Source organism: Phoenix dactylifera, chromosome 8, assembly GCF_009389715.1.
Source record: "Phoenix dactylifera cultivar Barhee BC4 chromosome 8, palm_55x_up_171113_PBpolish2nd_filt_p, whole genome shotgun sequence".
In the NCBI taxonomy this organism is placed as follows: Eukaryota; Viridiplantae; Streptophyta; class Magnoliopsida; order Arecales; family Arecaceae; genus Phoenix; species Phoenix dactylifera.
This window is the reverse complement of record NC_052399.1, coordinates 19808648-19822498: the sequence shown is the minus strand read 5'-3', so window position 1 is coordinate 19822498 and position 13851 is coordinate 19808648. Positions and strand designations below refer to the sequence as shown.

The 13851-nt window shown below is 38.6% G+C and overlaps 1 protein-coding gene across 1 annotated transcript; it reads left to right on the top strand.

Moving 5' to 3' along the window:
- Positions 1-2169: 2169 nt before the first annotated feature.
- LOC103715950 (E3 ubiquitin-protein ligase GW2-like) lies at positions 2170-13161 on the top strand. The gene is made up of 9 exons (XM_008803755.3): positions 2170-2411; positions 2626-3147; positions 3347-3398; positions 3506-3551; positions 3629-3710; positions 3821-3980; positions 4118-4193; positions 8371-8437; positions 12345-13161. Exons 2-9 carry the CDS (start codon positions 2956-2958, stop codon positions 12897-12899), a joined length of 1230 nt encoding a protein of 409 aa, XP_008801977.1. The 5' UTR covers positions 2170-2411; positions 2626-2955; the 3' UTR covers positions 12900-13161.
- Positions 13162-13851: the final 690 nt, after the last annotated feature.

Below are 13851 nucleotides of genomic sequence, written 5' to 3'. Positions count from 1 at the left end.
GGCGGCGTCGTCTCTCCTTAGCTTCGCAGCCGCCCTCGCCGCCGCCACCCGCCCAGCCTCCTACAGCTTCCCACCGCCCTATCCACCGAAGGCGCTGCCGATGACGGCTTCTCCCTTCCCTCTTCCTCCTCCTCCTCCTCGCCGCCGTCGCCTCCTCCTCCTCCTCCGGTGGTTGTGTTTGCGTCACCCTCAGTATTTCTCCGGATCCGGAGTTTTTTTCATTATTATTTGAAGGCAACCTCAGTTGATGTGGCATTTTTTTTTCTTTTTTTGGCTTAGTGTACCGTTGAGCTGGGACATCTGCTGTAGGATATAATTTCTTCTAATATTAACTCCCTGCATTACTTCACCGTCGGCGTGACAGGGTCAGCTTCCTCCAGCGGTCCGAAACGATTGACCAAATCAACGGCCGGGAATCTCAGGAGTCCAAAACCGACGGCCCACCCTATCCCACCGAGAAAACTCCTGCATCTCTCTTTTCTAGGCCTTATTCAACCTTAGTGATCGCATTCGCATGCCTTTCATCCTCAATTATATACCACCGCAAATAAGCCACCTTCATCAAGAATGACATTGCATCGCCTTTATGTGCATGCTTCATGGCCATCGACGTACACTGCCCTCTCCTTCGCCGTCCACAAGACATCCATGATGATGGCAGCCATGTCGCCACCATAGCCTTGACTCCATGACTCGCTAAGTCTGAAATCTCAAGCTCAAACTTCCCTCATGACCTCTCATTCCCCCTGCAGTGGTTCCTCATCTTCCTCCTAGTAACCACCATCTCATCCCACACCAGCTCCAAAACCATCGATCGCTGTCTTCCTCATGACTCCATCTCCCTCTTTTGAACGAAAAAAAGGGGGTTCATCACCAGGGTAGCTAGTGATGGACAAGAGGGCGTTCTCATTGGAGTTGTTGGATTTGTGGTGCTTAGCCATGGTCGGGAAGAACTAGTCGGTATAGGGAACCATAGATGGAGGAGGCGGTGAATCAAGGGGATCTCTTTAATTTAGAGGACAGGGGTAATTTTGTCTCTTAAATTACAACTTTCTCACCAAATATTAAAGAAAATGTCTGTGAGCTGATATGTCAAATAAACTTAATCCAATATCCATTTTGCAAATAAGAATAGGTTCAATTGGACTTCCCTTGTTCATAGGACATAAAATATGTCGTTGTATATAATATCAAAAAATATTGGGTTTGAATTGAAAAAAAGAACTTATTAGAAAATCAAAAAAAAAATGCAAGAGTGAGGAAGATACATAACACATATCTAATGATGAGAGAGAGAGAGAGAGAGGGAGGGGGGGGGGGGGGAGGAATTATATCCTATGCCCGATATACCAACTTAGCGGTACATCGGAGGCAATGACATTTCACCATGTGGATATTATAATCACCTCGGTATAAGATAAAAAGGAAGCAGATTTGATCTAGTGCTCCACCTTCTCTCCCTATTGAATAGAATCCTAATCAAACGCTCCATTCTCTTCTCCAAAGGAATAAAGACTTTCCACTAAGCACTCCATCTCCCTCTTTTGAACGAACAAAACCCTCCATGAGCATTGCCGCCCGTGTCCCGATCTTAAGGAGAGGAGCTCCACGCAGAAGGAGCGAAGGCTCTCCGTTCGATCTTTTGTAAAATATTCTTTCCTTTTCGAGAACAATCATGAATGATTCTATGGTGGAGTTGAGGTCTGCTTGGATAGAGAACTTGAACATGTTGGTGAAGAAAATGTGGACATAGCCCCACCCCAACCGGCCATCAATAAAGTTACTGTCGGCACATATGGAAAAAGGGTCAGAGCTCTAACTTTGGATTAGAGGCGATCGTAGGTCATGCTTGAGCACAAAAAATATCAAATTTTAAATAAACTCAACCCTAAGTCCTATAATTAGGTTTAAGGCTTGACCTATGGTTTTACTCTACACGAAGTAGGATTTGGTCTCGATCTGAGATCAAGAATCAGAGAGATTGAAGTAGAGAAAGGGGAGTTTTTTATTTTTATTTTTTTTCCCTCTGCGAGTAGGGTAAGAAAATTGGAGAGGGAGAAAAGTAGGAGAAAATAGGGGATGCCTTCGCCCGCTCCAATAGGGTAAAGATAATAATATTTTCACTTCTCCCTGCTTCAAATGGATAGAGCAAGGGCGGTATATCATCGGTTTGGTGTGTTGTTGAGCTGGAACACCGGACGTGGGATATTACTGTGTGCGTGAGAGGGAGATGGGGAAAAGAAAGGCTGTCCGGTCCTGAGAACAGATAAAGTTCTGCAAATCTCTGTCTCGGCCTCTCTCGCTCACCGTCTCCCAATCATTCCCCGATCTTTCTCGTGCTTCCCAGCACTCCCGTACGGGAGCGTGCACCCACCGGACCTCTGGCTCTCTCCTCCTCCCCCGACTCCAAGGTACCGCCCCCCTTCCCGATCCTTCTCTCTCTATCTGTCAGCGGAAGAGATATTTATGGAGGGGGAGACGGTGGGCTTGTTTCTTGATTCAATGGGCATAAATTTGATCGATTGTTGCGAGGTTTTTGAATGGCTTTGATGGTTATTGATGGCTTGTGAGAAGGGATTTAGGGTTTATTGATATCGGATACTGGTGTTCTTTTATGATTTTCAGATTTTGGGGGCGCTGGTAACGGCGATTCATTTCTTGGGAGCGAGGGGCAGGCATGGAAGAGCTGCATGCTATGATCTAAAGTGGGGATCAAGGTTGGTGGTATCGGATGGTTTGATTCGATTCGTGGAGGTGGAGGGAGGATTGGATAAAGGTGGCTATTAGTGTGATCTGTAGGAAAAATTAGAATATTTGATTTCTTGGTGGGTCTTTGTCGAGCTATACCTCTTATCGAGATGCTGGTTGGAGAAATTGAGGAATAAGGGAGAAAAACAGAGGTCTTTTATAGTTTTCTCCTTCTTCTTTGGATCTCCCTGGTTGTTCGTGAGTTTGATGGGGAATAAGATAGGTAGGAGAAGGCAAGTGGTAGATGAGAAGTACACGAGGCCGCAGGGCCTGTACCAGCACAGGGACATCGATCACAAGAAGCTCAGGAAGCTCATTCTTGACTCCAAGCTGGCGCCTTGCTACCCTGGGGACGACGAATGCGCCATGGATCTTGAGGAGTGTCCCATCTGCTTTCTGGTCTGAATCCTTCCCCTGCTCCTTTTCGTTTCTGCCCCCGGGATCACTTACTTTAAAGATTTGTAGTTATACGAATTCTTGATCAAGTTAGCAGTGGATGCCATTTCTTTTTTTCCAGGCATTAAAAGCTAACTTTTGCTGTAGGATTGCATTTGGAATATCGTAATAATGGTTAATATTATCTTTTTAATGTTTACAGTATTATCCGAGTCTCAATCGTTCGAGGTGTTGCATGAAAGGCATCTGCACAGGTACTGTCCACGTGGCAATCCAACTTTGATGTCGTAGTACTACTTTTAAAGATTATTTTGTCGTACTTAATTTTTCACCTTGAGTTGGATTTGGACGCTATTTGCAGAGTGTTTTCTTCAGATGAAGGCACCTCATTCTATTCGGCCTACACAGTATCCTTCATCTCTTGTTATGATTTCTTAGTTTGCTAGTAGAAATTGTGAAAAAGGATTATCCCTTAACTAATAAGGTGCCCCTTTTGTAAAACTTCAAACTATGCTGTGGAATATCGGGGGATGAAAACAAAAGAGGAAAAGGGCATGGAACAATTGGTAAGTTTTGTACAATTATTCACTGGTCTCCTTTCTTCATTGGCATGAATGTACTGTTGCTGTTGTTGCTGAGACTGGACTGAATCATTTGGATTTCTGTTTTGGTGCAGGAAGAACAGCGGGTAATAGAAGCACAAATAAGGATGCGGCAGCAAGAGATTCAGGATGAAGCAGAAAGAATGAAGAAGAGAAAGGATGTAAGTTCGTCAAGTGGAATAATGACTCCAGCAGAAGTGGAATATCAGGATATATGTAGTACCTCACTTTCAGGTCTTCATTGCATTATGCACCTGGCTTGAGTTATCCTTTATTTGTTCTTCTTTTGTTTAGTTACCTGTAAATGTATATAATTAGTTGATGCTGTATGAATTACTCTACTGTGCCATCCTTTGCACGCACAACACTAGGCAATGAGTCTGTTTCATCTCAAGCCTCATGTTCTTCACCAGATAGCACAAGGCCTTCACACTCGAGGCAGAATCGGTATGATATGATGCAATTTCATTCTTGTTTTGAATTTTCTATAATTTATAGTATTGTTTGGTTGATCGTCTAGTTAGTACTGTCATTTAATCAACATATGGTTTCACTATTGTCTGATTCTTGAAGAGGTGATGGGACCATTACATTATAACAATGATGATTCTTCTAATTTTGCATTTCACTTTTTGGCATATATGTTTTGGTATCTGACAATTACTTATTCTAAACAACCATCTAGTATTGATTTTGCTATTGCAAATGGAAACCACTTACTGTCATGTCAAATTTTCTTTATATTTGCTGCCTTAAAGATGAAGACTTCTGTATGTCAAAACTTGGCTCCTTTCCTTGTAGTCTAGATGTTGACTCTGCATGTCTAGATGTCTTGAACAATTCCTCTCCACTTTATGGCTTAAAATGGTAATGGTGTAACCAATTCTCGGCGTCTCTTATTACAAACTGGTCTTCTTAGACTATTGAGGGCCCACCTTTTGCCCAGATTTCCACTTTCTAGGATTTGATAGGGACTCATAGAGGCTGAACTGCTGAAGTGGATTTTTTATTATATAATTTTTCAGAGTTGAACAAATCATATTTTAATTCATCAGCAGATGTCATATTGATGTAGGCTGCTTGCTTGTGAAGTTAGGATCGACAGATGCATGACAAATCCATATAAATTCGTGAAAGAAGTTAATATAGTCTTCATCCAAATCCCTTATGGAAATATAATAGAACAGAAATCCATAGGACAAAGATACAGATTACAAGAGAGAGTAAAACATGAATAACTTTCCTTCAAAATGAAGTGGCCACCTTGGACTAGTAATAACACGGAACTGGATGTTCTACCGAGATCTTTCAATGAATCTTCACTTATTTTGAGAGGAAAAAAAACTTAATCCATATTTCCAACCAAATTGCATATGAAATTATCTTGTGCCCAAACAAGCCTTCTTGTCACTGGTGTTTTTTGAACCAAATTCTTTGAGCTAGCTATTTATGATTTTCTAGAAGAAACTCAAGTCAATCATTTTTTTATTTTTAAAAAACTGAATTCTTTTATTGTAATCAAGGTTTATTTAGTTCTTAAAATCAGAGAATAAAGAGTCTAATTGTCTAAAGAATAGGACTCTCCAAGTTTCCTTATGGAGTATCTGGAAAGTGGGGATGCACTATGCACCTTCAAGCTCATGCAGTCATGCTTTAACTATTACCCAGTTTCAGATATGGATAACGTTAATTCTCAATGAGCCTCAAAAACAAGAAAGCTAGTGCAAACTGCCAAAATAAACTATCAAGCAAAAGTTAGCTCTGTTATGCCCACTTATTGGCCTTAACATCATAATCTTTTGTTGACATGCTATACTTATGTTTCATCATGATCTTCAATATATTATTGTCCTCCAATTTTTTAAATGCACATGCTCAACAACCCCCGGTATCCGGAATCACTTAATGGAACTGCCCCCTAAATATTGTCCCTGCCCACAAACAAACTAAGCAACTGAGCCCCTTTTCTATCTTCCATTTCTCTCACTCTGCTCAAGAAATTATTTTGTATACTTGGAGCTTGTCTGCAATGACAGTGAACAGGTAGGTTAGATAGAGCAGTTATAGCCAGCATATGGCTAACTTACTAGGATGTGTTCTATATCCACTGGCTAATCTTTCATTGCTCCCTCTGAAGAACTTCGTGAAATTGAATCCTGTCATGTGCATCGAGCTATACTAACATTAGGTTGTTTCAAATGAGCTGTAGCTAACAAATTAATCATGCAAGACGACAATTTGTGCCCCAAGTGAAGTCCATTGTTGTTCATTGTGGCTCTGTTGAGATTAGCTGTAAGTCTTGCTGCTGACAAAGTGAAAGGAAGTTTCAGTTACTAAATTATCCAATCACATATGCGCATATTTTAGGATGGACATCTTCTATCATAGCATTCTTAGGAAATAGAAACGATTCAATTATTCAAATTGGTTGTAGGGTTGTTTCTTTTCTGGAGCCCTAAGACTTGCATTCCTAGCTGAATAATGGATTATTAAGTAATTAATAATCTCCCTCTCTTATGAGAGTCTGTAGTTTACTACTACCTGCTTGTTGCTGAGGCTTTATCATTTCACGTCTTTAGTGGGTAAACCTCCAGCAGGTGCTCGATTCAAGAAGAAGTGAAATGTCAAATTCTTGTTTGAGTTCTTTCGTACTCCTTTATGTTTCTTAATTTCAAAATAAATCTCTGTGCTGTTTTTAACTGCGGTAGTTTGAGGTTTTTTTGAATGCTCTCTACATCTCAGAAACCTTTTTGTGGAGGTGTTTTTGAAATAGTGACCTGTTAGCTTGTGGTCCCATTCTTGAACCACGCTCAAATTCCTTGGTATGGTGAAGCACTATGATATCATCATTGTGTTGATCCCGTTTCAATCTTGTTTTTGCTATTTATTTTGCTGCATTGTCCCTTGTTCCCTTGGCTACCAGCATGCTTCCATTTCCACTAGAAATTACTTTCTGGGCTACAAGTTTATTATAAATGAGGGTTGTGATTTTAAACATCAAGAATAGATGCACATGGAAGTTTGCCATACACGGATTTTAGATAAACCGGTCAGCTTGCATAAATATCTCACAGACCTGGGAAGTTGATTAAAGTGGAAGTTCTATTGGACCAAACTTCTTCGACAGCTCCTTTCCAACTTTTTCTGTTTACCTCCATGCTTGCTAGGCCTTCTATACTCATGCGCCATTCTGATGAGGTCTGAGATTTGTCATCATAATCCAACCAGGTCTTATTAAATAAAATGTGCAATATTCTTTCATATACATATGATTTCCTATGAAGAAATGGTAATGGCTTGTCCATTTCAGCTGAATATATATTTTTGATATGAAAGTTCTAGCTGATCATACTAGATTACAGTGGAGAGCCAATTAGTTTGTTGCAATATAGTCATTGGTTTATTAATAATAACAGCAAATAAATAAAAACCAGGAACATGCCAAGAAGGACTATATAAGCTAACTCCATTTACAAGTGTTTATACTTTGGTGCTGGAAGAGTGAAAACACCTATAATTTGACAATTGTTCATTTGGTTCATGTCGGTGTTTCTTACAAGCTACAATTTTGCGGTGGGCAGAAGAGTGACAGCTTAGCCATATAGTAATAGTTGTTTGATAGATTACATGTCATGATTAGATTAATCCCAGACTACATCAGCCATTGTTCGTTTCTAGATAACATTTCATGTTCTTGATGCAAACATAATGTCCTTTAGGTGCTTCCTTTATAAAATTTGTATGCTTAGTTCCATGAAACTTGTTTTTCACTCTCTGGCTTCCCCTGAGAAACTTTCTCAAGAGTCTCAAGCTGTTCCTTCTGGAAAGAATCCATTTTCCCAGTAAATGGAAAAACAGAATTTCCATTATATGCAATTGGAATTTATGACCAATCTTAATATCCTGAATGGCTGGTTCTTACAATTAAGAGACTTGGTATGTGATATTTAACATATTGCAACAGCCCATTATCAAGGTAAATGTAATTGTTAAAATGTGTTTTATTGCATTGCATGGTTGACACAATGAATGAGAAGGGGACCATTGAAGCCCTACTTGTTTCTGCCTTATTGTGCTACTGGTTTTTATGCTTTTAATGATTTATATTGGAGTTAATTGTGTTGTAACTTGCATGTATTTCTAGAGTCACCCATTTTATTTATACTTCCCATATTATTTTGGCACCCATTTTTAATTCTGGTTGACCACGGTTGTGTCACTTATATTAACATTAGCCACTTTTTGGTTACTTAGAAATTAACTGCAGCTTAAGTGTCTGTTGTCTATAGAGTTCTTATAATGTATCTTGAACCTGCCAACTGTCTCTTGCTGTTTCTGGTGTGGATTAGAGTCATTATTCACTTTTGTTGTTCCGTGCTCTCATGGAAAAGATCTTTGTATGCATGCCCTTGCATTCTGTAGATTTCTGGTTAGTTTCAGCTATTTTGTTGGTGCGGTGTATTACACCTCAGTCAATAGTTATAATAGAAAGCTATCTATGTCTTTCAATAGTTCTTTTACTTTTGGTGGCTGCGCACTTCTTATCATATGGCCTAATGATTCTAGGCATATTCTGAACTTTTATCCTTCTTAAGTTAATTTAAGAACTTCAAAAAAAATGCAGGGATGACAATTTTGACCTGGAGCTTGAGGACATGATGGTTATGGAGGCAATTTGGCTTTCTATTCAGGTGATGTAATATAATATACATATATATATTACATTTTTCCTAAGAACTTTGAGCTATTGATAATATCATAATACAGCAATGTATTTTCCGAACCAAAGAAGAATTCTCAATTTTAAATTGGTGTCATTTTTTTATCCTACCATGCTAACAAAATTAATGTGTTAAATAATTTTTAAGTTCCCAATTCTGCGGCCTACATGTGAAGTGCTTACGGATCATGTATTGATGATATTGCTTGATGGTAATGATGCTATTGTTTGCTATTGCTTTTCCCATCATTATTTGTTCATAAATAGTTATTTGCTGTATTGGTGATGTTACACCTGTTGATTTTTCTCTTTCTCTCTTTTATTTTCTTTTTAAAATCCTTTTATGATTACATTCTTTTGAAAACTTTTGGTGAAATGTTAAATCTTCCCCCTAGCTGAGGAGAGATGCTTTGTATCACTCTTTGGTTGCGAAGTATCTTTTTTTTTTTATGCTGCATTAGTGATTGTCTGAGGATAAATCAGAATTACCATGGATACTGAATTAAACTTTGGTGGAAATAAATGGGAAAATGATATTGTCACTTTTCGTAAAGCATTGGTAAGTAGTGTTGAAATTTTTTTAGTTATTTATCAGTGCCTTGATATGCCTATTCATGTTATTGGACAGCAAAGTTTTGTCATATGCTATAGATGGTTTGATTTTACATAGACGGTCTTCTTTGGCATGATTGTCTAAGTCATTTACGAACCAAGTTTTCTATGCTTGTAAAATTATTGAAATATTAGAAACAACTCTATTTATTTTCTGAATCAAAGCATCATATCAATAATTCACATGGGATTCCCATGTCAAAATCCATCTTTTGAACCTTCAAAGAAGCCTGGTTTGTCATATCTCTGTATTCTTATCATTTCCATGTGAATGCCTGGATTAATTGACTGATATTATGAAAAAAATTACGAGTAAAACTTAATGCAATTTTTGCCATGTAACTTGTGTGGATAATAGTTTATATTAACTCATTGCTTGTCACAACTTTATTAAGCAATATCATATTTTGCATTTTAGATGGTAATTACATTGTGCAGGATAAATGCTTTGAAGTACACTTGTATCTTTTCCCATCATTTTTGTCAATTTAATATTCTGTTTACTGTCCTTATGGGTTTGTTTTGCTCTAGAAATAATCTGAAGGATCATCTCAACTACATGTTGCAAACTGAAATGGATATCTAAAATTTTTTGTTTAGATCTGATTATCATTTCAGATTTTGATGAAGGGAAACCTCTACGCGATGAACATGATCTAGGACAATCAAATCTGCAAGCTGCAATTGATAAAAAAAAAAAAAGAAAAAAAGTAGGGGGCGGGGTTGGGGAAGAGGGAAGGGAGGGATAGGGAAGAAGGGAACCAGAATTTTGAATATTTTAAATGTGTTAAGGATGGCCTTTTCCCTCCATCCATGGGCCATAATAACCTAATCCATTATAAAGCTGGACTTCATCTGAATCCGAATTTTGAACTTACCTTTAACCAGTTTTATGAGCAGAGAAATAGACAAAATATGACACAACCATCTATTATTTCTTTCTAGCACTTTCAAGCCATCATAATTTTTTCAGAAGAAGCTCATTCAGTGCATCTAGGACATCTAAAAATTGCGTCTTATCAAGGTCCCTACTAAGTGATATATATAACTTATCTAAATCTGATCCTAAGCTACTAACCCAATATAGCATCAGTTCTAGACGGTCGCTCTATTTCTTGCACGTAACCATATAGATATCATTTGATCATGTTTCTGTTGGTAAGCAGTTATAACTAGGCATCTGGTTTTCTATTAGGATACATATTCATCAAACATATAGCTTGCCGCTCTATGTATTTGAAGATTTGAGGTACAGTTTTAAGCTTTTGAGTTGCCTAAACTGTTTCAGGGCTTGACAAATGCCTATTTGTGACCAAGAAGGAGAGTCTGTGAATTGTGAATCAGTAATGTGCTCAAGATTGTCTCTATGTTTCAAAACCTTAGGTATTTAGGCTACGTAATTGGTTGGATGGTTTGAATTCAACTTGTCTTTAATAGTAGGCAGGAAACCAGACGTAGGGAGGGATGATGATGGATCTGGAAAAGGAACTTTGGAAATGTTTACTATGTAACCTTTGATGCTAAGCTAATTGTGCTCCATTTCATGGTCATTCGAATACATGAAATTATGTCTATTGCATAATCCAATTATATTTATATATTTCATTGCTGATAATCCAAATCCATATATTATGTTACACAGTTCTTAAAAACAACCAGTTTGAGAGTTTCACATCTAATCCTCTCCAAGGTAGAGAAGCTGAGATCTAATAGGCTATTGTTATCTGAAATATGAAATATAAGGAGGGCCTTCAAACTTCCACCTAAGATCTCTCGATAAGGGTTGATAACTGCGTTTTATAGTGATTCTTAGATATTACCTCCCGGTTTGTAGGAAGGCTGGGTCTTCGCAAGTACATAATTGGTTTTTAAAGGGCATTTTTTTTATTATGTATATAATCTTGAAGTAGCTTCGAAGGAGTCAAGTGACCAGAAGATTTAAATTAGCAGAAACAGGTTCAGATGTGAGTTTGAATCTCAATTTCTTAGCACCTTGAAGCTTCCTTTCTGCTGTTAGGTCAAAACATCCGTTCTGATCTCAGACCTGTTTATCAGTAGATAGCTGATATACAAGCAATGAGCCGCGCCCTTGTGATATGATAAGAAGAAAAGGGGCCAGGCCGCCCTCTTTTCTTTTCCGCACCAACCTTGATTGTCAAATCGGGTGTATAGCTCAGTTGGTAGAGCATTGGGCTTTTAACCTAATGGTCGCAGGTTCAAGTGCAAAGAAAGAGAAGACAGCATAAGTTGGAAAATAATTAAGAGAAGAAGAAAGAGAAAATCAGTAGTAGTAGTGGAGGCAGAAAAAGAGGCCTATGGCCAGTTCTATTAAAAAAATAAAATTCATGTACCAACTTTAAGCCACCTTTAAACCTGCACTTATTTTGTCCGATATGGCACTGTAAAATTAAATAATGATTTATTGGATCCTTTTTTGTTGTTTGAATTCTCCATCGGATGATTTCACTATCATTTTTATAAATTACAAACTGTTGGCGGTTTTTGTTTATCTCTTTCTCGTAGACTAGCAGGAAATGCTCCCTCCGTCCCCATAGCATTAAGTTGGGCAGTTTACAGGTATTTTCATAAGATCTCACCTGATCATTACCTCTTTTTTTTTAATAAAAGAAATTGCTGCCACTGAGGACACAAAATTCGAGAGTTGTTATCCTGGATCCTTGGAATGATAGGCACCAAGTCATCAGGGATGCTTGCCTCCAGCTATCACTTGGCTAGACTTATTAGCTCAAACTTGTTTAGTTTTAGCACTAAAAATGATGATGCCTCCACTGACTGAAGTACTTGGAATTGTGCCTGCCATAATCTAACTGTACTAACGAACCTTTGAGTCACCTGCATTTTTAGATGCAGGATTGCATCAGCTGATAATAGTTAAAAAAGTTTGAATGCACTTCAAAGTTTTTGCAGTTTACCTGCTTATTCAATTGCACTGACCCTTCATTAGCTAGATCATCTTGATGAAGCTTCACAGCATTGGGTGAAATTAGGCATTCAGACTTGGCCTCATGGAAATATCAGGCATAATTGAACATATGCCTCATTTCTTGCTATGGTTTATTCATCTGGAACATCATGGGTATTGCCTCCATAGTAAAATATGTCATGACATGATGGAGTACTTTTGTTTCAAATGCATCCAAGCTAAGAAAAAATAATGCTGTCGTAGTGATGAAAGTTGTGCTCTGGTGTCTCTTCTAGATCTCCAATCAGTCTTTTTATCTGATTTAATATTTATTTTTGAATAGGAGCAAGGAGCTCCAGGAAATCCAACTTGTGGTAGCAACGTTTTGCCCGAACCATCTGTAGAAGAATGCTACAACTCCCTTGCTGTACCTCCTATAGAAGTATCTCCTGGTGGGCTGGCCTGTGCAGTTGCATCCCTAGCTGAGCATCAGCACATGAATGGAGACTCTGCTGCCAGCATGGCTGGCAGTGGTGCTTTGGCTTTTGACATGGTTCGACAGTCGAGCAGCTTGCCTGTTGGGATGACAAGGGTAATAGGAAAAAATCCTCCAGGGTTCTGGAATGAGGTTTCACCCGACAGTGGGAGAGAAGTACCAAGGGAGGAGGGTGAGTGTTCAACCGATCATTGGTCTGAGGTGACAGAGGCAGGGACCAGCTATGCCGGCTCTGATGTCATGGTAGATGCTGGGGCTGCTGCAGCATCATTCCCAGGTGTTAACATGGCTGCAAACCACCTTCTTCCAGAGAGCTTTGAAGAGCAAATGATGTTGGCGACGGCTGTTTCGCTTGCGGAGGCTCGAGCAAGGACAAATGCACAAGGGCTGACCTGGCTCTGATGATTGATTGCTTGGTTGCAAGAATCTGTATCTGTTTGGTTCCTAGTGTTCTTCTCTTTTCCCTTCTTCCACGTATAGTTGCTGCTTCTTTAGCTCTTTTATTGTTGGTTGGTTTCTTATTTACATACGTCAAAAGGAAAAGAAGAAAGAAAATATGGAAGTGACATTTGTATGGATGGTAGGAAAGAAAGCAGATATAGATAAAAGGATAATAGAATGTGCAATAATTTGATCTCTTCTTTGAACTTGAAACTTAAGGTTACCTTTTGTTGAGCTGGAATGGTCTCAGATTTAGGCTGCAACGCTGCATCAGTCTGGAACATCGGTTGAAGCTGTCCTTCTAACCGACTACCATCCTGCTAGTGTGGTTATCACAGAACTGCCCCTTAGCTCCTCCTCAACTACCATCATGCTTGGTGGTTTGTTCTTTTCCTGTCATGAAAAGAATCAAGTCTTCTCAAATATTAAAGTAGTTTAAAAATGTGGAGTGCTCGTTAGTAGTCTTCTACAGCCTTGTGGACTAGCAAGCATGCTAGAAATATGATTTGTTTGAAAAATTCCTCAACTATGCTTGATGGCTTTCCTTGGCTGAATGATCTTTGAGTTGACCTCAGTGAGAAGCTTGGTAAATTAATCAAGAACTATTGCTAATTACTCGCAAATTGTACATAGATTTAATTTATTCAGGAGTAATTAAAGACCAATTCAAGAATTTTCATTGCATCTTAATTAATAATAGCATAAGTTATGACTAGCATTGTTTTCTCTGTTGCTTATTGATTAGATTATTCTATGCTTGTTTTCACATGGCAAAATATGTAAATGTTTAGGCAACTTATAATTTCATATTTGTTGGGTTTTTCTCTTTTTGTCAGTATCAAGAATTCTTTTGAATTATCTACAAATTTTTCCGAGTTTCGAGCCTTTTCCTCTAGCCCAACTGTCCCTGAAC